Source organism: Podarcis melisellensis, assembly GCF_964234715.1.
Source record: "Podarcis melisellensis genome assembly, chromosome: 12".
Taxonomy (NCBI): domain Eukaryota; kingdom Metazoa; phylum Chordata; class Lepidosauria; order Squamata; family Lacertidae; genus Podarcis; species Podarcis melisellensis.
Window position 1 is genome coordinate 36,655,906 of NC_138544.1, and position 27,771 is coordinate 36,683,676.

The window sequence follows — 27,771 nt, forward strand, 5'->3', positions numbered from 1 at the left end:
AGATGTAACACTTCCTGGTTCCTCTAGGAGGCTTCGCTTTGGCTGCACCAGGGACAGGGCTCTGGGATGGCTTCTGAGCCCTAGCACCACCAATCTCCATTGGCTCCTCTCTGTCCTTCCCCATTGGCGAGGGGTGCGCACGGCTGAAGTCCCTGTGCCCAAAAGGGAGAGTCCTTGCTTGCGCACGCGCTTGGGGCCCGTCCTCCTCATGCCACGGACGCCCCTCATGTCGAATTCCAAGAGCTAAAGCCCGTTGCACCACGTCTTCTAGGGTCTGGGGTCTGTCCCCCCTAGCGATCTCATCCTTGATGGGGGGGCTCAATCCCTCCCAAAAAAGATCTCTGACCGGTTTACTGTCCTTTGGCCAATCTAAGGCGGTGAGCAATGCAAAAAATTTAGAGTGGTATTGGCGCACAGTCGCTTTCCCCTGCCTCAGCCCGTGCATTTGACGGCGCGCAATGTCCACATCCACAGAGGATTGAAAACAAGAATCCATCGCTTTGATGAACGCAGTTGAATCGCGACGGGCCGGTCCATCTTCGCGCCACAAATTGCGTAGCCAAGCCCTGGCCTCCCCATGCAGGTGCGAAACAATGAACCCCACTCTCTCCTCCTCATCTTTAAAATCGTGACGGAGTAAGTGCAGTGCATATACAACGTCCGCTCTGAAATTGGGATAGTCTTGCAAGTTGCCATGAAAATGCGGAACTAGGGCACCCCCCCTCCGTCCAAGCGCAATGCCCTCCGCTCTGGATCCTGGGGCCCCCGCCTTGTCCGCGCGCTCCCACCTTGCCTGCAAATCCTGGCACGTCTTCTCCAAGTCGTCATTCTTCTTCTGCGAAGCAATGACTGCCGATGTGAGAGCGGTAACCTGATTCCGCAATGCAACCAGCTGCTCCTCAGCGCTCATGGCTGCTCCCGTTCGTGAGCTTCGCAAAAAAAAATTTTTGCTTTGAGAGAGGGGACTTACTGTCACGGCCACCCAGGTCTGGTCCCAGCTCACAAGAGACCTCACTCCGTTGCAGCTTATTTACAGGAAAAGTTTATTGAAGATTTCTGCTTCTCGTACAGTTCAGCATTGTGGCCGTACGTCTGCCACGTTAGACCGCTGAAGTCCCCTCTGACTCCTCCCCTCTTCCGCACCAACTTAATAGCCTGGCTCTAGACCACCTCTTCCTCTCCTTTCTTTTCCGCAGGGTCTTCCTGCCCCCCTGGGTTCCCTCTCTCCGTGACTCGCCTGAGGCTGAATCCTCTGCCGCCTCTTCCCCCCTCTTTCTGGCTTTAGGGCCGGGCTCCTCCCCTGAGCTCTCTCCACTTCCGCGCGCCTCTACGTTTGAACTTGGCGCGCGTACGTTGCTGCTGACCTTTCTTTCGACCGCTACACCACCCCCTGCTCTGCTCTCCACCCTTTCCGGCTGAACACCCTGCTCCAACCCCCTCTCTCTGTTCTCTCCTAATCCTGCTCCCTCCGAGAGGCTGACGACTCCACCCCCTTTACTCCGTTCCGGCTGAGACGTCTCTTGCTTCCTCTGTCTTCCACTGGGCTCCTCTCCGCTTCTCCCTTCTCCTCCCCTTTGCTTGATTAAGGTAACCCCCTTTTGAGAATCCTCTGACTCGCTGCTCAGACTCGTGGATTCCCTCAGAATTCCGTCATCTTCTTCCTCATCCTTCTGCCCCTCCTCCCACTCGCTCTCCGTCTCCTCTGTCATCTCCTCCTCTCTCCCAGAAACCCTGACAATTGGTCATTTTGGTTACCTTTTTTCGTACCTTCCCCAGTTCAGCTCTATTGTTTCTGAGGTGCAGGGATTAGAACTGCATAAAGTATTTCATGTGTAGTTGCACCACAGATTTGTATAACAGTATTATGTTATTGGTAGTTTCCTACTGCCCCTATCAATTGCTTTCCTAATGATCTGCAACACATAATTCACCTTATTCACAGCTGCAAAGGGCTGACATTTTCATCACACTATTTGCTAAGAACCCTCCACCCAAAGTTCTTTTTTCTGGTGGTTAGTCACCACCAGTTCAGAATCCATTATGATGCAAAGTACGGATTTGTTTATTTTTGTCCCTACATGCATCACTTTATATTTACTTGCATTAAGCCACATTTGCAATTTTGTCCAAATTTGTTTGGACATTTGCAATTTTGTCCAAATTTGTGCAATTTTGAGAGTCCCATGGACTGCAAGAAGATCAAACGTATCCATTCTTAAGGAAATCAGCCCTGAGTGCTCACTGGAAGGACAGATCGTGAAGTTGAGGTTCCAATACTTTGGCCACCTCATGAGAAGAGAAGACTCCCTGGAAAAGACCCTGATGTTGGGAAAGATGGAGGGCACAAGGAGAAGGGGATGACAGAAGATGAGATGGTTGGTCAGTGTTCTCGAAGCTACAAACATGAGACTGACCAAACTGCCTGACCAAACTGACCAAACCGGGAGACAGTGGAAGACAGGAGTGCCTGGCATGCTCTGGTCCATGGGGTCACGAAGAGTCGGACACGACTAAATGACTAAACAACAACATTGCAATTTTAATGCCTATTCACTCAGATCCTTTGAAACTCCTCACAATACACACATACTGAAAAACCACACTTTCAATAATTTCATGCCACATTTCCTACAGTATATGAAGAGCACTTTCAAGTAGGGGAAAAAAATGCATACTGTGAACCCCTGTGTTGGTGTCTCATGCAAGACACGTTTAGCATATGCACGGCTTGTGGAAGTGCCAGACCAGCCATGCATTTATTATTCCACTTATTTATATCCCTCTTTTCCTTCCCAGGAGATTACCCTTCCCATTTTATGGCTGCAACAACCTTGTGAGGCAGGTTAGGTTAGACTGAGGGACAGGGACTCAGGGTTGCCCAGTGCGCTGCTCTCCAAGGTCCCAATCCTTAACCACTATACCACAACGGTGTTAATGTATATCTTTACATTTAGCACGGCCAGCATGGGGGGAGGAGGTGCAACAAAATCCTTAGTGCAGCAGCCACGTCTAGTTGGCTCGGGAGGAAGCTGCCCATAGAACAAGAGAGCTTTGCCGCCTCTCTGCTCTTTGATTTGAGTCCAGCACACTTTGCTGGGCAGCACACTTCAAGGTGGCACAAGGCTCTTCTGTTTTGGGGGGTGGCTGAGGGGCTGGCTTGTGGCGTAACCCGCCGTCTGTCCCTGCTCGGCTTCTGGCACGGCGGGCAGGTGTTCTCCGGAGGGCCCAGCAGCCTGCGCTCCTGCGGGAGTGGGAGGGGAGCGCGGCTCGCTCGCCTGGGGAAGCAAGCGGCCGCCAGTGGCCGAGCGGGGATGCGTCTTGCGCGGCAGCCGCCGTAAATTATGCCGAGGGAAGCAGTCTGCCCCATGCAGCCGCCCCAGTGCACCCCCGCCCGGCATTCCGGGCTGCGGCTATACTTAACCTCTGCGGCGGGTTAGAGGCATGACGTGCTCGCCTTGCTGGGAGGCTGCACCGTATTAGGAAATGCAGGCAAGCCAGAGCTTCGCCCCCCCCCCCGCGGCCGCCGCCCTTCTGCGCCGCCCGCCGCCCCCCTGGTCCGAGGGCTCCCCGGCTGCCCCTCTCTCCTCCCCGGGCGAGTGGGCGAGAGAGCAGCCGGCGACAGAGCCCCGGCCCCGCCGCTCGGCCAGCTCCGCCGGGCGCGCGCTCTCCCTCCCTCACTCACCCCGCCGTCATGGTGATGTTGTAGAAGATGAGCCAGGCGGTGGTGACGGAGCCGCGGCGCCGAGGGGCGGCCGCCTTGCCGCTCTCCTTCTCCTCCAGCGAGCCGTTGCCGGCTCCGCCGTCCTCTTCGCTGGACGCCATGCTTTCCCTCCCCGGAGGCCAGGCGGAGACAGACGGACACACGTGGGGGGCGGCCGGAGGAGGCGGAGGCCAGGCGGAGGCGGAGTCGGGCGCGCAGGCAGGCAGGCAGGCAGGCAGGCAGCTGGCTCTGGCGCTCGCCCCATCCGTCTTCGCTGAGCCCGGCGGCAGCTGCTGCTTGGACAGCTGCTCGGAGGCTTCGCCCGGCCCCCTCCCGGCCGCGCAGGGGCTCCGGAGGATACCAGAGACCCGGCCGCCTCTGTGCGCCAGGATGACGAGACTCGCCTCTCAAGCTGGGACTCGTCCGCACCCTTCCCGCGCCACGTTGCTCTTTCACTCGAACAGGACCATCCTCTTGGACCATCTTCCTTGACAAGTGTGGTGGAAATATGCATTTATTTTATTTTTAATTATTTTTAAAATAAAACATATTGTTGCACGCCCAGCGTTTGGCTTCCTTGCAGTGAGGGACAGTAGAGACTGTGTTGTCTTTAGGGTATATGGTTTATTTACACATGTATAGGGTATATGGTTTATTTACACATGTATACAACTTGCCATGGTTCACAGCATTAACATCCCAGAAGGTCTTGCTTCTCCCATTGTCACAGCTTTGGATTCAAGCAGAAATCAGGCATGGCTCTCACTCGCCTGTCTATAGCCCAGCTTTCTCACTGAACTCAACTCTGGCTTTTGTCCTTCTCACTACCAGCCCCCATCAGCCACCCAGTAGAAAGCAACTTCCTTTCTTATACTAAGGACCACTACTTAGGGTGATTAACTCACCAAGAAACTTGCCTGGCTCCTTCAACAATGGAATCTCCCAAACACACAATATTTATAAATTACTAACCCATATGAAATATCAAGGTTTTTCACATGCATATGGTTGGCCACTGTGAGAATGCAACATATAGGACAGGCCTTTGGTTGGACCAGCAGGACCCTTCCTCTATTCCTAATGCAATGGTTGCCAAACCATTTCCCCCCATGGACCTCTTGAAAATTGCTTGATGGTCTTGGCAGACCACTCACTGGTTCTTCTGCAATTGTAATCTGCTGGGCTAGGTGCTGTATGATTTTTAACTGTATTTTTGTTGCTTCTTCTATTTCTTACATTTTATTGTCTTAGGTTTAGATTAGAATTCAAATTGTAATACAATAAAATGCAATATGAGAAATAAAAAAGGAATACAAATCCATTTATAAATTAATATAATATCAGCATGCTGCAGACCACATGAATTAAGATAAGGGAACACAGCTGGGGAATACACGTGCACCCAGAGAGACTGAACATGTGTCAAATATTCTTTTTTAATGTGCAAAGCAATTCTAATATAAAACAGATTCATGAATTTTTGTTTCTGGCTCATCCTAAAGTTTCTTTCCTATAGTATTTCCAGGAGTGAACATTAGGACATCCTAGCTGAAAAATGAAATTGGCACTCTTCTGTCTCATTGAACATGTGTTTCTGCCCTTAAGCTTATGCCCAATAAGAAGGGCAGACAGCAAATCATTCAGCAAACACCTTAATTATAAGAGTATAGGATCCCTAACTACGCCAAAGCCTGAAGAGTGAGTGTAACAATTTGCCACAGTACATACTGCTAAAGTAAAGAGAAAGAGGGAGGAGAAGGATATACCTGTCCTGTCCTGAGTAAGCTGAACCCAAGTCAGCTGTGACCTCCATGCGAGAGTTATGCCCTCCCTCTCAATATCCTATAACAGCAAGGCTACAGTGTCTCTCACCCGTTCCTTGGTCCATGATCCAGCAGCACTGTGGGCAACAATGTAAGCTGCTGTCTGGCCATATCCCTGAGGCTCAGGCATGCTGGACAGCTCCCAGAAATGTCAGGTGCTGCAGCTTTCAATCTGCTGGCCACTAGCTTGTGCCAGGGACGGAGGCGGGAAATGGAGTTTCCATGCTTCCTTCTTGCCTAGCCCAGCCAGAGTTTGCCCAATAATGAAATATCATATCATATATTCATTTAGCCCATTTTCTTTGCGAGTGATGGCTGTCCCTGATGTCATAGTTTCTCCTGATTGTTGAGAGAGAGCGTGTGTGCATACAGGTTTTCTATGCATTGATTCAGGTCCCACTTGCCTAGTCCAGCCTCCGCATCCTCACCTGGCGGACCAGGCATCCTTACACACCTAGAACCCAGGAGATCTCATTGGAGGGGGACGCAAGGGGCTTTCCTAAGCGCGCCTGAAGGGCCTTTTACTCCATCGACACATCCACACAACCCTGCCTGACAATCAGAAGCAGGGTTGGGAAACTTGGGGCGGGGGGGGGGGGAGAAAAACGACCGCTTTTTCCCATGCGCTTCCCGTCGGGAAGCCTCGCCGTGCCCGCCTCGCCGTCAGGCAAGTGCGGTGGACACCTCTTTTTCTCCGCCGCTCCCCGTCATGCACCGCGCGCCCGGAAGCGTCGGCGACTGAGGAGAACCAAGCGGACAGAGGGAGCGCGAGGAAGAGGAGGAGGAGGGGGAGTGGGGGGCGGAGCCTAAGCCGCCGCGGGGCCTCGCTCCGTCAGTCGCTGCGCTGAGGCGTCTGTGGCTGTTTGTTGTTTTCCGCCCAGGAGGGGCGGCAGGGAAGCTCGCCTCGCTCAGCCGCCGCCGCCGCCGGTCTCCCCCCGCGCCGCCCTGGGAAGATGCCGCTCTTCACCAGCAACCCCTTCGACCAGGATGTGGGTGAGTCAGGGAGGAGGCCCGGGCAGTCAGCCGCCTCAGTCTGGGCCCGACCCACAGATTCCCCCTCGCCCTCCTGCCCCATCGCCGTCCTCCGTCCTGGGTGCGACCCCCTCCCCATCTCCCCTCGACCCGCCTCCCACCTGCCTTTCTTCTCCCTGCACGAGGGTCCCGCCTCGCCTTTGTCAAGTTCCCTTTCCCATATGTCAGGCGGGGTGGGGCTTAGCTCTTGAAGGGCGCGTCATGTGTCTTTCCATCGCCTTTATTTCCATCTTTTAAAGCTGTTAGGAGCTAAGAGAGGACAGGGGGTTTCTTCCCCACCCCACCACGCCACACTTCTTTATTTTCCAGGTGTTGTTTTTTTTTTAAAATTAATGTTAAAATCCGCCCCAGAGCTCAGGAAATGTGTAGGTTGGTTCTCTTTTTATCGCTGCAGCATATCTTAGGAGGTAGCTTAAGTTGACAGAGTGTGACTTGCCCAAAGATAAGTACATTCACAAGTTATGTGTTCTTTCTTTACATAAATTGGTTACACTTGGTAGCTCTCGGCTCTTTCTATCTCCCACTAAAATAATTCCTCATTGAGTGCCTATCAAGTAACTCTTTGTTGTTGTTCCTGTTATTACAGGAATTCTGCTTCAGAATTCCTGTAATAAGACAGATGTGTTTTTTAGATAGGCTGCATACACATCATACATTTAAAGCCCTGACGCCCCTCCTGGGAGAGGGGAGAATCCTGGGAACTGCAGTTTTCTTCATTCACATGTGCAGTTCTCAGCATTCTCAACAAACTATGGTTCCCAAGGTCCGCCAAAGGGGAAGTAATGGGCTTTAACTGTGTGCAGCTTCCAGTTCTAGTGGTTTGCCAGGCGGTATTTGCTCTTGTAAACTGTTTTGTAGAAGGTCTTGTGGGTTATAAAATCCTTACCACCTGATTAAAATTACTTGTCATGGATAGGGTTGGCTATGCACCTGGAAGTTATAGCCATCTGTGACCTACCAGTGTGTATACTGTATATATATGGCCAGCTCCCTTTCCCACATACACAGGATCATTGTATGTTATGGTCTGTATGGTACAGTCATAATCTTTCCTACAGTGTCTTCATTGTAGGAATTGTTTAAAATGAGCCACATACTCTGAATTGTTACCCATTTATATTTGGCTTATCTCTAAAACATCTTTGCTTTTTGGTAAGAGAAAGAGGAACTAAAGATCAAAAGGCTTGGGATAGATAGGGTCAATCCTACACAGAACTTAACACTATTGACATTAATATGTTGGAAGCAGCTATATAATATGTAGAGAGGTAGCAGCTTTTGCAGTCGTAGTTTGATGACAACAGAGCTTTAGCAAGATTGTTGTCAGTTGTAAGTTGGAATTCATTCAGCTCATGACTGGCTGACTTTATTATTTATGTAGAGTCATCAGTGATTCATAAAAACATGTGGATATTTGTCACAAGGCCACACCTGTTAATGTGGGATAGTCTGAGGGGAGCTGAAACAAAGTATGAATGCAAAATACAGCTTTTGTATTATGTCTTCACATGCAGAAATCCTGGGGAAACGGTTGTTTCAGAAGAGACTGAATGTCCAGCAAATAAGAACTTCCTTGTTCTGTCACACCAAAGAGGGGCCACTGGATAGCTGAGCACACAGTCTTATTCAGATGTTATTTTTGTATCAAGATTTCCCTGGGGAAAGATTGGGAACAGACAAGTTCATATAGTAACTTTCCTGCCTGTCCTGCACTTTCCTCCCACAGGGGAAGATTAATGTGCCAGCATCAGGGGAACTCCTGTGTTAAAAGAACTGGAATTTTAAGGTTCAAATGTTTGTTTCTCCCACAGTACAGAGAAGCAGGGAGAGGGAGTGAATATGTTTGCACAAGCCTTGAGACCTTCTAGTTTCACAATATGTGTCAAAGGGATGTCCAGATAGGCCCAAGAAGTGGTCAACCAGATGCTGCTGCAAACCTCAGAAATGAGGTGTGATGGATGTAATGTCTGATTCATCATGGATTGCAATGAAGGATTGTGCACTACCATAAAATGCATTGGATTTGTTTAGTATATCTGGTGTAGCTCACTAAGGAAGTTGTCCAGCACTCTAGTATGTTTGAATTGAAGGTAGAAGAAACTGATGACATGTAAAAACATAATGTTTGTTTTTATCAGAGCTTACACGGTGCTTCATTGAATTCCTTCTCTCCCTCTGTCCCACACTGTGTAGTGCTGTATGGATGAACTGCAGTGTCCAAGCAAAGCACTGGGCCTACAAGCTTTCACCCATATCACTTTTCAGAGATTTGTTTCCCTTTCAGATAATTTTTGCTTGTTCTGTTACACATGCTAGGAAACACAGTTTATGATAAACTCTAGTAAGTTTCTAAAACAAGCCAGCTTCAAACCATTAGTTGCAAAGGTGACTTATGTAATTAACCTGTCAGCATTCCTTGTTCAAACAACGTGACAAGCCAACATTCTTTGAAAAGGATACTTCATTTCCACCATAGTTTTTAACATTACTTTGCGAGCACAGTCACTGAACTCAAAAAGCTAACTACAGCACTGTCAAAACTTGGGTTGCAGCTGAATACACACACATTTGTGTGTTCTAGTAAACATGGTGGACCTTACTTTTGAGTAAATATTCATAGTAAAAGGCTGCATCTTTCATTAATAGTAAGTATTTAATTTTGTTTGGGAAGCAACACTGCAGATTGTATTCCTGAGAATGAATTCCATGGAGAAGCTAGAAGAGAAGTCATGTAGCTTCAATATGACTATCTTTTTCTTTCTTCAACTGAAATAGCATCGTGGTGGTGGCCGTGCGGTAGCCATTGCTTTCTTACCAGAGAAAGTTGCTGTTTGTGAACTGGGCTAAACCAGGAAATCTGATCAGTGAAAAAAATACAGTTGTTTAGGTTAGAAGAGGGCAGAAAGTAGATCAGGATTTGCAATAGATTGGCAAGGATTCCATACTTGGTTGTTAATTGCAACAACAAAATGTCTTTTCCACCTATATTAGGCTGCTTTAATAAAGAAAGTTGACTGGGATTGGGGTTTCATATGAAAGGACTGGGAGTTCAGTTCTGGTAGTGAAAATAAAGTTCAAAGCCCAAAAGGTATTCGGAAATGCACCCTGTTATTTAATTATCACTGTATATATTTTGCATGTGGCACTGGTAGATCCTTGTGTGGAAGTAAAACAAACAAAGTAGATCCAACAGGCCTGAAGTCTTGCCAGCTCTAGTTTACATCACAAGCCTGTGGGCAGAGTTTGATCCTTTTAAATGTAATTATTTTAATTAAATAAAATAAAGCCACAAATTAATTTAGTGCTGCTTTGAATAATGTGTTGGTGTTACCATAGTATACAGCATTTATTATTTTTTAAATTACTAATACCAGGGATTATAGAAATAATGCAGTGTTACATATTTTTAGTTATACCACCATTGGGCTTCTGGCCTTTTTTGGTGTTCAAGCACTTCAGGCCTGTGATGGCAGTCAAATGCTATTAAACCCACAAGGCTCACGTGCCTTATTCCTGGGTCCTTGAATGCTATCTTACATTTTTTAAAAATGTATAGGTTTTAACTTTCAGTTAGAATATTTAAGGTGGCTTTTTATTGCAAGGATTTATTTTGTTACAGGTTTGTTTATTGTGGACAGCTGGTGCTTGACCTAATTACTGTTGGATATGTATTAGTGTTGGTAGACAGGACAGTGCTTTGTTCTTCCTCTCCTACTAGAGCAGTGAGCCAGTCTGGGCTGATAGCAGTATTAGCATCTTGCAGGTTTACTATAGTCTGGAAAGTTTCAAAGGCAGAAATGCTGTTTTCTGTCATTAGTCCTGGTTGAGGGAGGTAAGCATTTTTGTTTAGTGAGTATTTACTTTAACTTAAATGGCGATAATGTCTGTCTTTGGGCAAGCCATGATGATATTTAGATGCAAAAGCTGGATTGGATATTAAAGTTATCAAAGACCCTAGCACACAGTACAAAATGGTTTATTTTAATAATTCCTATACTAATAATTTATTTAAAATATTTTTAACTTTGTTGTGTGTGAAATATTATATTGAAAGATTAAGCAAAAGAATGATAAGCTTGTGAAAGATACATGAGAATGAAAGCATGTGCCCAACTGCCATAGTGCTGAATTGCTGGTTTCCTGGCAGAGCAGGATGTGCAGAACGGTCTCAGCTGCCTCAGCAGACTTTCAAGGGAAGGAACAGTAATGATAAGAAAGCAGTCTAATTCAACCCAGCCCCTGCCAAGACCCCACATGTCTCTTGTGCCTATAATACTGTTCAGTCTGCTCTATATCTTGGAAATAAGGCAGGCGACAAACTGTAATACATTCTTCAGATTATCAGTCTTGGAAGTTCTAACAAGTCATAAGACAGCTTTCTGACTTCTTCCCAGATTTTTTTTGGGTGGGGTGGATGGTGTAGTTTAATTTTTAGTAGAGCTGTAGCTTCATCTGGCTGTGTGCTAGTAGGAGGGAATTGGTTTGGAAAGGAAAATATTATGTGTGTGCATAGCTGTCAACCAGAGGTTTCTTGAAGAACCAGAGCCATATAAGACTGTGTCCAAGATTGTTTGGAAAGCATTCTAGCCAGCTGACGTTACAAAAAAATAAATCTGTCAATGAATTCACAAAAATAGTCTTGCTCATTGCAGAAGCAGCACTAACATTATACTGATACCAGATTTTTGATTTCTTTGTAGAAAGTCATGAAAAGTTTATTATGCAAATCAAACCTTTACATTAGCTATTATCACCTTAATCCTGTTTTTAATGCATATTTAGGATTGTATATTGGGTATATAACAAACTTAGGTTTTACAACTTAACGCTACCCCAGGACATACAGCAAATGGTTTATTTTTGGTAGTTTCTTTCCACTTGTAGCTATGTGGGATGCCATAGCATATGTATTGCAGAACACCTGAGGAATCTTTAAGGGCTTAAGTTCATTATGTACAGCCAAGTGTTGTGACTTGGAGGAAAACTGTTTTCTTTCCCCCCCTAGAACTCTATGTATTTAGAGGCTGAATTAGCAAACTGGGCCAGCTAACGATAGCACGGGATTATCCAATCAGTTATAAAATGTTGCAACATCTGGGAGTAGTGATACTACTGAATTTCAGAAACAGGAATGAAACCGTGAACTGAAGGTTTTGGTCATTGCTACTGCCTCTGGAACCAAGTCCATTCCCCCATTGCAGGACTGATATGAAAGATGATTGATTTGTCATTCTCCTTCCCCTTTCTCCAAACATATCCTTAGGAAAGAGAATGACAGTATGGAGGACTCCTGGAAGTAGAGAGTTTCAAGCCTTGCCTGAGGCCTCCAATGCTGAGAGCTGCTCCCCATTGCTGTCCCTGCTTGTAAGGCAGTGATGGAGACCCCTTAATTAAGATGATGATGATTTCTTAATTCTCATAAGCCTGAGCCAGAAATGGTGGGAGTCCCAACATCTGGAGGGCCACAGGTTCTTCAACTCTGTTGTAAAGGTTAGATCTGGAAAGAAGGAAGGGCTGGTAGCAGCAGAGGTATTACACAGTGGGTGGTGAGGTGGTAAAGCCCAATCTGAATTGGCCTGTTCTAACTTGTTTCAAATCTTCCTAGCCTCACCTTTGGGTCTGACTATAAGTCAGAGGAATGGTGTTTTTGAGCTACATTTCAAGGCAAAGTTCAAGCAAGTACGTGATAGTGTAGATGATTATTATTGGCTTGCAGGATCTACTGGAGCGGCTGCAGCAGAAATGTGTTGACTTGACAAACCAATGTGCTAATGTCTTGAGTAATGAGATGCCGCTATTGAACATGTTCACACCCTCAGAACTACAAGTGTGCTATGTTTTCTACAGAGTTCATATATTGCTTTGTTTCATCCTGAATTTTATACAATGCTACATTAGGGCTGCATCTAGGAATGCGTCAACATAATTCAGAGTAGGATGACCATATCCGTTTTGATGCATTTCTATTTAGAGTTGATACTGAAGTTTCACTTACTTGGTAAAGTTCACTCCAAGCATTTTTGTGTCACTTAGAAAAAGCAACTAGTGAAATGAATACTGCTGAAGACTGGGGGCTCATCTTAGATATTTGTGATAAAGTTGGACAGTCACGAACTGGGTAAGTATACATTTCTTGTTTGAAACACTTCGTTATTATATTTGGAAGAAGCATAAATAAAACTAGATAAGATCAAACTGCATGACACCTGCTGGGAATACTACAAAACCAAATGTGTTAATGCCAAGTTATGTACACTGCATTCATAGCCCTAGAATTTTTGAAAGGCACTGGAAATTTGGAGAGTGCTTTCAGCAGAATTGCTTATGTGACTAATGCATAGTATTTTCTAAAAAAAATCGTTAGAGACTTTATGTTGTGTTTTGCTGTATTTGGGTAATGCACTGCTGAAATCAGTTTGATATTGAAATCTTGTTTCATCACCTTTTTTTGGGAGAAATTAAGTTCCCTCTTCTTGAATCTTCTTTCTGAAATGATCAAGCAGTCTACCATCTAATTTTTCCTCTGAGTTATCTAAATACTGTCACCTGTTGAATAAAGTGTTTTTTAAAAAAATAATTTCTCATACCATTTAAAAGCACTTTAGAAAGAAAGCTTAGAGCACACACCTCATCTTAGCAGAACCATTTGGTTGAATGATGTAATTTATCAATCATTTTCCTCTCCCCTATACTAATGTGTCATAGTATCGGCATGTGTAAGAGTGTAGTGCGCTTTACAACTTGGTTCTGAAACTTTTTTGCAGTTCTGTATTGTAGGAGTTTTTAAACAAAATGTTTGGGATGTAACTCAAACCCATCATTACTGACATGATTAAATTGCCCTAAATTAATTAATTCTAAGTCTAGTGTCTCCATTATTCAAAGAAACAAATGCTAAAAATGAAGATTGATTTGCCTAATCCCTTAAAATGCTGTGCAACTGTCTCCCTATATGGAGTTTTAGTGAGAATATTACTTATGATCTGTCTAATTTCCCTTCAGCCAATAATTATCAACTTTTTCTTATCTGCAAGTGTTCTGTGGACTTAGTTCTACTTAGTGCACTTAAACCTGAGCAATTTGAATCAATCTGGGAGTTGGGGAAGAAGGACGGATGTTGATATGAGAATTATCCTTTAGCTTACAGATTGGACAGATGGCAAACAGATCCCTTCAAATCTTGTCACTCCATGAATCAACTTTGCCTTACAGCATGAGAGTTTATTTCATTTAATATATTATTAGATTGCCTTTTAGGGTCAAACGCAAGGCAGCTTCAAACATATAAATACAGCCATATGAGACTCCAGTTGATAATAAACTCTTTAAATATAAGGCCTTGAATGTCGTATTATTTTTATAACTGAAGACTCAACAGGTTTGCTGACTGCAAGAAAATGAAATATGTGCTGCTTATGGAATAGAGCATATATTTTAATTAAAGTATCACCATAAATGCTAGTTTTTAGTGCTACCTTAACAGATTGTGATTATAAACTGCTGGTCTATGGCCCTAATAAACTGATTGATTGATTGTGGTTATATTGATAAGTATTTTAAGTTTTGTTGAAGTTTTCCCTATTTATTTGCATATGAGTTCATAAATGCAATTTATTCATTTTCCTCCTAATTATTTTGATAGAAAACTTGACAGCAGCTGCTTCTTGGAATAAGACAAGTTCACAGTTTTGTACAGAGTGAAGTGACCATGCTATGTCACAGCATTTTCTATAATTAGTAGTGTTAAGTATGAAGCAGTAGTTTGTAAAACAGACACCACCAAATATAGATTACTCAAAGCTGCAGTGTAACTTAAACTACAGCTTCCTTTATGTGGCTGGATATCAGTGCTTTATGTTAAAATGAAATCATGAATTCACCCCCAAAAAAGCTGCAAACATTTTTTAAAAAAGTAATCTCTTAAAGATAGAAATCTAAATGTTAGCTGCTATTTTTCACATTAGTCAATATTGTGTGAAACAGCTAAATTTCCTCACTGGAGTCTTTTGAAAAAGCAGATTCTATTATGTAGCGAAGATGGGCCACATTTACTCTCCTGTTTCTCACTAAAACATGGCATGTATAATTGCAACTCTATACTTCAAGAAATACAGTATCTGTTTCCTTCATATACAAAATATCTCTTGGTAGCAGTTAGTTACACTCTGACTGACAGTAATGCAGTCTGTTAGCTTCTGGTCTTCTCCAGTGACCTGTGTCTTCTCATACTGTATCAGATGCTGAAACCTCTGTAAATAGGCCGCTGTCTGGGATGGCTAGAACATTGGCATTTGTACCTAACCTCTGAATCTTAAGTTTATCCATCCTTCGGTTTGAGTTGTTTGTCATTCAAGCCCTTTGCTGTTGATGTTGGGCCGGTAAACGACTGATCTCTTGCTATTTTTCAGTTAGGTGGTGCACTATGTGTGCTGAGAAACTCCAGATTCTAGCAAATCGTCCCAAGTTCTACAGGGAGCTAACTTTGATACAGAATTGAACTGTTTATCTTGCCTAGAGAAAATTGAAGGATTTGTTATGGAAAGTCACGCTACAAAAATTCCCTGGACTGAGATGTCATAGGTGGATATACATAGGATAGAAGTACACCAATTTTGGCTTAGTGCATTGAACCAGTCATTATTTGTGGTCTCCAGCAACCAAGACTAGCTACTTGCCGTTGCCATTTTCACTGGGTTAATCTTGTGTCAGGAAGCGGAAAAATCTCATTGAGAGAAATGAGTACTGTATTTTCTTTGCACAGTTGTTTTTTTCCCCTTGAGAAAGGGGATCATTGCATTGAGGGTGTGCCACAGGGACTCTTGCCACTGAAAAACAGGCAAATTGTGTTATGGAGTGTCTCAGTCATTTTCAAACACATTTTCCTTAGCTGCTAGCTTGTAAGAGAGTGTTTGCTACCTCCCAAGTAGCTGAATCAGAAGCTTGCTCTTACTCTCTTGTTGTGTGTGTCCATCCCTTTCGTTGCAATGCATATTGTTGTTTATGCCAGTATATTTAAAAAACTGCTTATCTTATTTATCAGGCCTAAGGACTGTCTTCGGTCTATTATGAAGAGAGTGAACCACAAGGATCCCCATGTTGCTATGCAAGCGCTGACCGTACGTGGCCTTTGGAGAAAAAAAACTTTGCTTAATTTTCATGTTCTACTATAAAATACTTTAGTTCTAATCTCTCTCTCTCTCTCTCTAGCTTTTAGGAGCATGTGTCTCAAACTGCGGTAAAATATTTCATTTAGAAGTATGTTCAAGAGATTTTGCTAGTGAAGTAAGCAACGTGCTAAATAAGGTATTCTATTTTGAGTCTTTTCAATTTGGTTATGTCAAGTTAAATGATTCCTGAAGTGGGGTGAAATACATTTGGGCAATGGAGTCATATACATGTGGATGAAATGAGGGATAGTCTTGTTAGTCTGTTGTTACAAAAACAAGAAGCATTTTGTGGCCCTTCAGTCCACAGAAGCTTGTGCCATAAATTTGTTAAGCCTTTAAGTTACCACAGGGCTCTTGCTTGTAACTTTAGAGTGGATTCTGAGATAAAGTTGTTAATCTATAACCCTTCCTCTGCCTCAAGATAATCAGAAGATCCTTCTTTCTTCTGATTTAACTTCTTGTTGTCAATTGCTGGCCCAAACTAGTGTTAGGTGGGTTTGGGTGATCTCCCAGAGACAGAATCTCATACTTGTCAGGACATCTCTCTTTCCTCTTTTCATCTGAATACAGTGCTTAGACGGCTGAGGATTAAGACTAAGAGGACTCTCAGATTTTAGGGAAGCAGGCCACACCTATGGCTTGGGAAATCTGAGCCATTTTAGAGCTAGTTTGTTCTGAAAATAAATGGGAAGCCTTTTGAACATCCCGAAAGCTGCTAACTTAAATACATATCCCAGTATTGATTTCACATGGTGGCTCTATTTATATTTTAAAGGAGTGCTTAATGATTTGAGGTGGGGGATAAATGTTAAACTGGTTTGGGGTTGATATGAACAAACATAGCAAAACAATTTGTGCTTCTTTTTGAGGGTTATAGTAAACAGCACTGAAATCAGTGTGAAAAGTTAGTCATTATAAGTTACATCAAACTGATTTAAGTGGGACCCAAGTGCAGTTAACATGGACTAGTTTTGTTGCTAAGGCTCTGGAAATGGTTTTTTGCTAATCGATTTTTTTGAGGGTTTTTTCAATTTTTTATGTTCAGATTTTATTACATTATTTTTATACTTGTATTTTATTTACCTCATTCAGTGGACATAGTCCAGAATGGCTGCTTATAAATAAATGACTGCTTACAAATAAATACATTTGTAAACTATATTAGCATTATCCTCTTTACAGGGTCATCCAAAAGTCTGTGAAAAATTGAAAGCACTCATGGTGGAATGGACAGACGAATTCAAGAATGATCCCCAGCTTAGTCTGATATCTGCAATGATAAAGAACCTTAAGGAACAGGGTGTTATGTTTCCAGTTATTGGTTCACAGGTAAAGTGCTAATTTGCAAAAACTGTAGTTAATGTGAGATGTAATACTAAGAAGGTCTACGAATTATCAGTCTGCTGTTTTGCTTCCTGAATATAGCTGTTGTTGATTCTTTCCCATGTCACTGTTCATAAAAATGCACGCCAAGTCATTGCTCTCAATGAAGCATCTCTTTTTCATTTTAAAACTTTCGTCTTCTGATGCAGACCCTTACAATGCCAGATCAACTTGGTGGCCATGCAAAAGTTAGAGAAGAAGGTCCAAACACTTTTTGTGTGCCAAAATGGTGTTGCTAGATTACAGCCTTAATTTACATGAGTGAAGATGAGAGCTTTGATATGTCAAAGGCTTTCACTGAAATAAGTTTGAGCTCATTAATTTAATATATGGGTGGGCAACATGATTCTGAAAGTGCATATAGTCTCAATTTTTGAGCAGTGGAAATGTCATCCCTACCCGTCATTATGAAGAACATCCACGTGGCTTCCAAGTTCATATCCTTTGTAATTGTTTATCTGAAAATGGCTCAAGCCTACATCTTGGAAGGCAATAATGATGCACGCTACTGGTCCATGTTTTCTTGCTTATTTTCATGGCAAGGGGATGTGTTTGTAAAGCAGTGGTAGGCAATTTGTAGCCTTCCAATGTCGTTGGCCTGCAATTCCCATCAACCCCATTCAGTAAATCCAATGGTAGGGGAGTTGTAGTCTGGCAGTATCTGGGGGACTACAGCTTAAAATAAGTAAGTAAATCAGTTTGTTTGCTTGCTTGCCTGCCAAATAATTGAATTCAGCCAAGGGCTGAATATAAAATATAATTCACAATATAAAAACAAAGAAATAGATAACAGACAAAACAGGACCCCCCCCAAGTTTAAAAGGCCATAGATTGTTTAATTAGCCACAGACCTGGGAGAAGAGGAATGTGGAATAGTAATAATAATAATAATAATAATAATAATAATAATAATAATAATACCCTGTCCACTCTGGGTGGCTTCCAGCAGAATATAAAAACATAATAAAATATCAAACATTGAAAACTTCCTGACGCAGGGCTGCCTTCAGATGTCTAAAACTTGTGTAGTAAGCTTCTCCATGATTGCCCCCTCCACTTCTTCACTGATCAGAGATTACAGCATCTGGGAGCAATGTGTCCAAGGAGAGAAGTAAAAGGGCCACAGAAAAGGCTGTTGAACCAGATGGGGAACCCACAAGCCAGAGGTTCCCCATTCCCTGTCCTAATACCAACTTGCTAATTTAACAGACCATTCACAAAATGTTCTATGACCTGTCAAGAAAATACTGTAACAGTAATTTACCCATGATTTCTACTTGCCAATTCAGATGTAACATGAGTTACATGGCTCATTTTGAGAAAGGTTTTTCATTTGCGTGCGCTGATGCAACCACTAACCATTACTGCGAGGTGAACTCTTAAAAGGTCAGCTCCCCCCGCCCCTTCCTCAAAAGAAGCTGATTTTTTTTACTAATATATTTCTGATATGGCCACAAATGCTGGATTTAATATATTGCATTGAATTTTCAAATAACATCTACCCTCTTTGCTCCTGTAAGGCTGCAGAACAAGCGAAAGCAAGCCCAGCTCTAGTAGCCAAAGATCCTGGGATAGTAGCCAACAAGAAGGAGGAAGAGGATCTAGCTAAAGGTTAGTTATTGCTTGATCAGAATCTTCAGATGATCACAGCTCATGATTGGGGCTCCAGATTTCAACCCCTCTCCCCATGGGCTGGATCCACATACTGTGAATAGAACAGTATCATTCTGATAGAGACGGAAGAGGGAGGTAGTATGGCAGATTCCCCCTGCCCTTTGCAGCTTTCAGCATCCCCTCAATGCTGTTCCATAGGCTTCCCTCATGTGAATAAATTCAGAGAGAAATCCTTATTTTGTTTTGCTTACACTTAAGTTGGATTTATTACTTTTTTCCAGCTATTGAATTGTCACTTAAGGAACAAAGACAACAACAAACGCCTCTTTCCACTCTTTATCCAAGCACCTCAAGCCTCTTAACTAATCACAAGCATGAGGGCCGAAAGGTTCGGGCTATTTATGACTTTGAAGCTGCCGAAGATAATGAACTAACATTTAAAGCTGGAGAACTTATCACTGTACTTGATGACAGGTAAATCTGCTGGAGTCCACAAATCACATTTGCACAGTAGACATTTGGGGCAGGCAGACTCGTGAAGCTGCAATTCACAGTTGACACACTTGCAAGCTCCATTTACTAGCACTTCTATTTTGTCAACCGTACAGGATTGTGATACAAATCTTGAAGCCCTTTTTGCATGCTTACTTCCAAAGGGACCCAGGAGTTTTAGATCTTAACTTCATTGGATTGGATCGAGAGTATGTTGTCATTCCTATAAAAGTGGATCCTGTCTTGTCTTTCTTTCCATACTGTAATGAACCAGAAGAAAAATCAAAGGCCCAAATGGTTGCTAGAATAATGAAAGGGCCTCTTGAAATTTGCCCTTCAGGGTGGATAGAGATGGAATTGGCCTAATGTTTTTGACCATTGAACTCTTCCTCTCACATGCATAGACTCATAGACTTGTAGAGTTGGAAGAGACCATGAAGATCATCTAGTTCAACCTCCAGCAATGCAGGAATCCTTTTGGCCAATGTGGGACTCGAACCCGCAACCCTGAGATTATGAGGCTCATGTTTTCCGATCTTTCATGTCTAATTCTTTTATTTCTAACCTATAGTGATCCAAACTGGTGGAAAGGTGAAACGCATCAAGGGACAGGATTATTTCCTTCTAATTTTGTAACTGCTGATCTTACTGCTGAACCAGAAATGAGTGAGTAATGTAATGTTCACATAGAAAAGTGCAGTGGTTTTAGCACATTAAAGCTTAATACATCAAATGCAAGTCCCTGTTTTACACCCCCCTCTACATAGATTATATCATTTTATAAACAGTCTTAATAGTTATTTCTTGAATTGTTAGCTTTATTATTTGATAGGAACTTTTCATAATTTTGTCCTCTTAGAATAATTTATAATTTCATAATTTAGCTCTCTCAGAAGGACTAGTTATGTGAGAGTTCTGAAGCTAACTCATGTAATAGAAAGCTCGATTCCCGCCTCTGCGTATTTTCTAATATTGTTACAAATGCAGATAGGCAAAGAGGATGCCGTTTGTCTCAAAGAGAATACCCTGGGTTATGCTAGATATGGCCTATTCCCTTCACTGATCCCTTGATGCAGGGGGAAATGAAGTATCAAAGAAAAGTATTCTGTAATTAATTTAGTGTGGGAATCTCTGATCGTATTTGCCATCTTGCAAAGTCAGACAGGTTTTGTAAAAGGCTCCTCCTTCCACCGTTCACTTAATCTTATTACATTAGCATTCTATCCCCAAGAGCCAGTCCAAAGGCAAGTTAGGGTTGTATTCAGTGTAAGTTTTACTCTGGGTAGACCCACGGAAATTATTATTCGCAACAAACTTAAGGCCAGTAATTTCATTGGGTCTGCTGTGAGTAGGACTTAGTTGTCTACAACCCTTGGTTTAGAATGCCTAGATATCCAAAACATGAGTCCTTCCTAGTCTGAGTATAATATGAATAAAACATGAATGTCTAAGCTTATGTGACGATGACCCATTTTATCTTCAATCTTATTTTCCCCCATTGGCTTTACTGGTGTGTGTGTTAGGTGGGTACTTCTACTTTCCTTTGTTTAATTCTAAATGTGTGTTGAGGCAGTACTGCATGTAATTTCAGTATTGTACATCTATACATGAAATAAGTTTTTTAAAATGATCGCCTCATTCTTCCTTTTTCCATTTGGAAGATTCCAGTTATTGAAAACTTCAATATTAGCATAACGGTGAAGAGACTTGAGTTACAACTCACTGGCCTGAATCTTAAATCTGCCATGCTCTAGTTGGCTTAACCCAGCACACTCCCTCTGAGCCTATCTCCCCATCTGCAATGTAGGAGATAGCGATAGCGATTTAAACTTACAAGACTGTTATGACAATTATAAGAATGCATGTGAAGTGCTACGAATATGTCATGAATTATAAACAAAATAGTTTATAAACTATAAACAAAATAGGGATGCAGGTGGCGCTGTGGGTTAAACCACAGAGCCTAGGACTTGCCGATCAGAAGGTTGCCAGTTTGAATCTGCCCGAGACGGGGAGAGCTCCCATTGCTCGGTCCCTGCTCCTGCCCACCTAGCAGTTCGAAAGCACGTCAAAGTGCAAGTAGATAAATAGGTACCGGTCTGGCAGGAAGGTAAACAGCGTTTCCGTGCACTGCTCTGGTTTGCCAGAAGCGGCTTAGTCATGCTGGCCACATGTACGCCAGCTACCTTGGCCAATAATGCGAGATGAGCACCGCAACCCCAGAGTCGGCCACGACTGGACCTAATGGTCAGAGGTCCCTTTACCCTTTACCTTATAAACAAAATGCCTCGATTACATTTTTTTCCTCAGTCTAAAACTTTGTGTTTCTGTTCAGTATTCTGTCAACTTATATTTCCACAGTGAAAACCGAGAAGAAAACCGTGCAATTTAGTGATGAAGTTCAAGTTGAAACAATTGAACCGGAGCCTGAACCAGTTTATATTGATGAAGTAAGTACAAAAATGTAGACCAACAAGGGGTATATGATAATATTTATAAAACTTTTCAGTTTGAGACTTGGAAGCACTTTTTTCAACTTACACAAATACTAATGCTTTCCTTCATTTTTAAAATGTGATTAGATTATTATAATAACTTCAAATATTTTTATTTTGAAGCAGAATATAATGGCTTTCTTGTGTCTACCCATCTTTGTGCTTCACTTTCTGTCTTAATTTAAAGAAGTAGTCCACACTACTGTCTGGACTTCCTTAAACTGTCTTGTTCTGACTTCTCCTGTATTCAGTAACCAGTTCTCCTGAATTGTGTTCAGCATTAGTCATACTTGCAGTGGACCCATTGAAATGGATGTCATGGCTAACATTTCCATGGGTGCATTCTGAGTAGAACTTAGTTGGACACAGACACACCCTTTATTAGAAATACTAAACACACTTATTTCTGAACAATTCCCATTGAATGGCAAGACTTACTTCAGGTAAACCTTTGTAGTGTTGCACAGGTGAAGTACAAAAAAGGGAAGGTTATAAATCTTAAAAGTCCAGTGTGTTGCTTTTCTGCATAAATATTTTTTAAAAAAGAAAGGAAAACACCTGTATCTTTAACTCTGTTGAAACATTTCTTAGCAGAGACCACCAAATATTACATACTGAATACCTGATACTGGTTTTTATCACGGTGTTCCAATGTGCCAGAAGCGGTTTAGTCATGCTGGCCACAGGACACAGAAAGCTGTCTATGGACAAATGCCGGTTCCTTCGGCCTGAAAGCAAGATGAGCGCCACAACCCCATAGTTGCCTTTGACTGCACTTGATCATCCAGGGGTCCTTTACCTTTACCTTTTTTTTAAAAACAGTGTTTTTGTATTTGTTTTATTAAATGAGGCCCAGCTTACTCTCATAGTGTATTCATATCAAATTCTTGTCTTTTGTGAAGTGTTTGCCTTCTGGATTATGAGCTTGAATGGCTGTGTTCTGTTTTGTGTATTTTCTATTTTTATTTTCTTATTTTTGTATCCTGCCTCTCTTTTGTCATGGAAGCCAAGTTGGTTCCCACATTTGGTCACCCATCTAGGCATTGGCCAGACCCAGATCTGCTTAGTTTCAGCAAGGTAGTGGCTTCATGTGTCTTCAGATCATATCCTGGGATATTTCTGCCAGGGGGGAAAAATCCTTGTCACATTCATAAATATTTGCAGTTGCACCACTAGGTGGCAGTGATGCTCGTACTGTATGAGTAACATTAACTACTGGCATTCCATTTCAGAAATTCTTATAGAGTGACAGTTGAAAACAGCTTATGTGTTTGAAGGATATAGACGCTGCGAACTTCTTGCACAGTGTGTTGTGCATATGGGTGTATTATTATTTACTTGTATATCAAAAGACCTGCATATAAAAAGTTGCTAATAACCATGTTGCTAATAACCATGTTAGTAGATGTGCAGTTTCCAGAGAATGTTATTTCTATTGTATTCCAGTTAACTAATCAATTTAAAATATTTAGAAAAGTCTCCAATTAATTGACTCATTTATTTATTATTGTACGAACTTACAAAAACTGTGGATGAGAGGCAGCATCTTTGAAGAGGGAATTCTTCTTGCAGCATTTTTAAAATAAAGTGTTTTTCCCCCTTCAGAACTATAATGCTATGCAGTTTAGTGAATTAAAGTCTTTGAGGTCCGTATAATTTTAGATTATTTGTTTGGGTGACTACAGTACAGTATATGCATTATAAAAAATTTAGTTTAAAACTTCCAACAGGTGTGCATTAAGGCAAGGCTGTTCATAGAAGGGACATCCTTATTGTTAAGACCTTGAGAGGAAAACATGCCTATTGTCAAACCTGCTTGTAGAATGTATTGTCAGTGCTGGCACTGTTTCTCTCATAGAACGACAGAACGTTAACAGCTAATAAACGGTGCATGTAATGTTTTTATTAGAACTATTGTAACACTTCAACTGTGCCCGTAGAAAAATGCAAATAGTTTCTCATGCTGAAGTGGACCCTGGACTTAATATTTCCGATTCAGCAGCCACCCACATGCTACATGCCAGACAACTTTTAGAATTAAAAGTTTCTGATCTTTTGAAAGCACTTTCTGATATGTCACAGAGGTCTGCTGTTGGATTTTTTTTTTTTTAATGCTGTTGGTTGTGCTGAAGTCATTGCGTGTGCTCAAGTTGCTGGGAGTGCCTAAAGTAATTCTTTGAAACATAAATTATGGACTGCTCATAGATCTGAACCCAAATAAATAATGTGTGTGTCCTATTCTAGGATAAAATGGACCAACTGTTGCAGATGCTGCAAAGTGCAGATCCAGGTGATGATCAGCCAGACCTCCCAGAGCTGATCCACCTTGAAAGTAAGCTTTCTTTCCCCCTGTTCTGTCCTCATAGTCACAAACAAGTTCCCACCTAAGGACTACAGGATGCTAACTTCATCATTTCTCTAAAATATTTACTTGATTATCTCAAGTCATCTTGTTTGTTTTGTGGAAAGTCTTCTCTTTTAGTATGACTTTTTCTTAGCTAGCTTGATGTTCATTATTAATTTTTTTTTGAGATTTATAGTTTTTCTATTTACATTGTGTTTCTAGCAATGTGCCATCAAATGGGACCTCTCATTGATGAAAAGCTAGAAGATATTGACAGGTAAGAACAGATATCAAGAGAGAAACACCTGATATTGCAAAGCAGTAATTGTTTTGTTTTAACCACTTATGTGTCTTACTTCTGAACTTCGTAAGCTACTCTTGAATCCTTTTTGGATTAACAATGGGATAAAAAAACCCTTTAAATTAAATAAATAACTTTAAAATGAGATGGGTTTATCTTTATAGAGAGGGTAGCTATTTCAAAACAGAAGGTCTTGTGCATTTTCAGTAATGACAGCTAATGCAGCTTTTTAAAGTTATGGACCAGACATTTGACTAGTATTTGTACATAGACAACTTTCTTTATATCCTTCATGGTAAGGATCACAATTCCCTGTCTCCAACCCCCCGTCCCCCCAAAAAAAATTGTTGTCATTTTCTCATAGTAGGAGGTATGGATGGCTTCCCTGGCAGCTATCTGTTAGTTATCTTTGAGTGTCTGTGTCTACTTTAGGGCAGGCATTCAATTCTCTGTCTTACCTCCTTTCATGAAGTCTCCATACCTGGTTCCCTTGCATAAATTGAAACATCCGCTGTCTCTGTGTAGCACTTCGGTTCTTTAGGAGGTTGGAGGAAGAGGATGAAAGTTCCCTTAGTTGCTGCTGTCAAAAAGCATGAGAGCGCTCTTTCTCTTTTAAAGACTCTGACTGCAACTTTACCCTTCCTCCATTTGCAGTAAAATGATGCCTCTTTCAGTGGATAAGTCAAGATTGGGGAGCCTGTGGCCATCCCAATGTTGGGCTACAGTTCCCATCATCCCTGATCATTAGCTAGACTGTCTGGGGCTGATGGGAGTTGTATTCCAAAAGGATCTGGAGGTCCAGCCACCCTATGATAAACTATAAAGCTAGTATCTGTTTTGTGTAAAATAATGTTCATTGATATTGAAATGTTTCATTCAGGAAACATTCTGAGCTGTCAGAGCTCAATGTGAAAGTGATGGAGGCACTCTCATTATATACCAAGTTGATGAATGAGGATCCAATGTATTCAATGTACTCAAAACTACAAAACCAACAATATTATATGGCTCAGTCCGGTGTTTCTGGCTCTCAGGTATGTATTTGGAGGCTGTAAAGATCTGAGGTAGATAATTGTGTTGTGGCATTGATCCAAGAAACTGGTGGATAATGCATAATTCAAGTGATAAAGCCAGTTACGTATAGTTGAACCCTTCAACATTAACATTTATAAATTAGTAACTTGTGAGGCCTATAACTTGTGAGGGCTCCTGCACCCAAATATAATGAGGTTATATTATTTAACAGATTTCACAAAACATCATTTACTATGCCTCCCAATTCATTGTATATGATCAAGAGACACAAGAAACTGCAACTTCCATGCATTCTGGGAGGAACTGATCCAGGCTTCTGGCATTTGCAGGGGTGGGGTTAAGCCCAGTGGTGTGGGGGTGCTCACAATTGGGGGCGGGACAAAGTCATTAGTTAGCACTGTTTACATAAACTAGCCTTTAAAGCGGTGACTATTAAGATGGTTTCAAATCCTGTTTTTATGGCTTTAAGTGGAACAAAATAATAAGCGTCAGTTGACATTAGCTTATTCCTGTTTATCTCTTCCCAATGTGTGTGTTTAGGTTTATCCAGGACAACCTCAAAGCAATGCATATTTGGTGGCAGGAAATGCACAAATGGGTCATGTTCAAGCCTACAGTCTTCCATCAGAGCAGCTACCACCTCTGAATCAAGGCACAATTACTCCAGCAGCAAGCTCTGGATTACCTAGTCAGCCAGTTCAGACATCTTACACAAAGTAATTGTGAAACTTCAAATATCCAAAACTTGCATGTAATGTTAGCTAGAAATGCTTAAGGGAAATAATAATTGACAACTTGATCACTAAAGCTATCTTTGTGACACCTGCAGTATGTTTGGAGTGGACATTCTGTATCAGGTTACAGAAACCTCTGCTTTCCTTAGGTTTGCAAAACAGGCTCAAGGCATGCAGTGGGGTGGGGAGACCAGTTTGTTTTTTAAGATGAAGGATCCAATTTCCATTTTGTTTTGTTTTGTACCTCTTTTCAGTCTACTTACTCTTTTTTCCCCCTCTCACCCTTACCTCTAGCACAATGGTTGGTTCTGTTCCAGGAAGCACATATTCTAGCCAAGCTTCAGTCTACAGCCCACCACCAAATGCTGCTACTGCTGATGTTGCTGCTTACCAGAATTCTGGAACTATATCTCAGGTGCCAAACTATAACTTAGTCGCCTCATCCCTGCCGCAGCCACCAGGCAGCCAACCACCACCACCACAGCAACAACCTCCATCATCACAACAAAACACTTATTCCCAGAAGGCACTACTATAGGATAGAGGACTTCTGATTCCTAATCTACTCTAACCTCTGCTGACGGCAGTTTACAATGTTATGAGTTTATTCCTTTAATATCTTAAACGTGGGTTATCCTCGGCTTAATAGGAATCTTTCTTGGTGAACAAGTATAATGATTCTATTTGCACTGACTTTTTAGGATTATTATTTTTTTAATTTGCAAAGGAATTAAAATACTTAGAGGACATTTAATTCCTTTAAAAATGCCTAAAATTGGTACAAGGTTATTTATGTCTGCTGAAACTGGCTAGTTTGTGACGAGTCAACTTGGCAAACTGTTGTGGCATATATGTTTATGTACATATAGTGTGTTTGTGTTAGTGGCCGTTTTGAATTACTATGGTGATCATGTGAATATATAACACAGTGTTAAAATAATTTACTGTTTTATTAATCATGAACAGATGGAACATGTTCATGGATTTTATAAGGATGTTTGTTCAGAGTGTAGGAGAAGGCTCTAACCTGCATATCACAAATACTTACTGGCTATGGATATGCTCTTGAAACTGAATTGCCTAGTTTTTTCATTAATTGTACATTGAATGTGAGTGTGTCCTTCCTTCCTGTAGCCTTTGGGTGCTACTAGATGACACTGTCTACCAAAGTAAGGGGTCTAGAACTTCAGTCACTCTGCATTCAGAAAAGATTCTGCTTTTATGAATAATGGTTTCAAAATAATAACTTGCAAGCTGCTAAACATATGGGACCATGAAACACATCTGAACCATTTTATCTTTTATTGTTTAAATTATGTAACTTACATTTTCATGCTAGTTTTGTGTCACCCGAATGCTGAATAGTTATATTCTGTGTACGTTGGTGGAGATCACACCAAAGACAGAGAGGGGGCACTTTGGATGTGAGTGAGTGGCATTTTTAAACTGGAACAAGAAGAAACACTACATTTATTAAAGTCTTGTTAAGGACTGCCATAATTGTCAGATTGCTTCGTTATGTGTATGGTGTTAAAATATTGGTAGCCTTTTTATCCTTCATATCTCTGTGTAGTTCCAGAGTATGTCTACTGCACCTAATGCAGATCATCTCCCAACTACATCCAGAAGTTCTAGCCATGGAAATGGTTTT

General features: G+C 42.0%; 2 protein-coding genes and 1 long non-coding RNA gene across 3 annotated transcripts in view; 1 reads left to right on the forward strand and 2 right to left on the reverse strand.

Annotated features, from left to right (window-relative positions):
- HACD1 (3-hydroxyacyl-CoA dehydratase 1) overlaps positions 1-6,080 on the reverse strand; it is a 29,687-nt gene extending 23,607 nt beyond the window's left edge. Inside the window, 3 exon segments of the mRNA XM_081882626.1 lie at positions 3,683-3,834; positions 3,836-4,187; positions 5,573-6,080. Of these exon segments, the coding sequence (XP_081738752.1) occupies positions 3,683-3,834; positions 3,836-4,187; positions 5,573-5,634 (566 nt within the window). The 5' untranslated portion in view covers positions 5,635-6,080.
- Positions 1-27,771, reverse strand: part of LOC309353444 — a 162,835-nt gene that overhangs the window by 23,731 nt on the left and 111,333 nt on the right. The window lies entirely within an intron of this gene.
- STAM (signal transducing adaptor molecule) lies at positions 6,300-27,620 on the forward strand. The gene is made up of 14 exons (XM_081882468.1): positions 6,300-6,516; positions 12,589-12,673; positions 15,596-15,671; positions 15,763-15,858; positions 16,905-17,051; positions 18,626-18,716; positions 19,001-19,193; positions 19,783-19,877; positions 21,573-21,661; positions 23,951-24,038; positions 24,273-24,327; positions 25,232-25,385; positions 25,927-26,102; positions 26,415-27,620. The coding sequence occupies exons 1-14, from the start codon at positions 6,477-6,479 to the stop codon at positions 26,656-26,658; spliced, it is 1,629 nt and encodes a 542-aa protein (XP_081738594.1). The 5' UTR covers positions 6,300-6,476; the 3' UTR covers positions 26,659-27,620.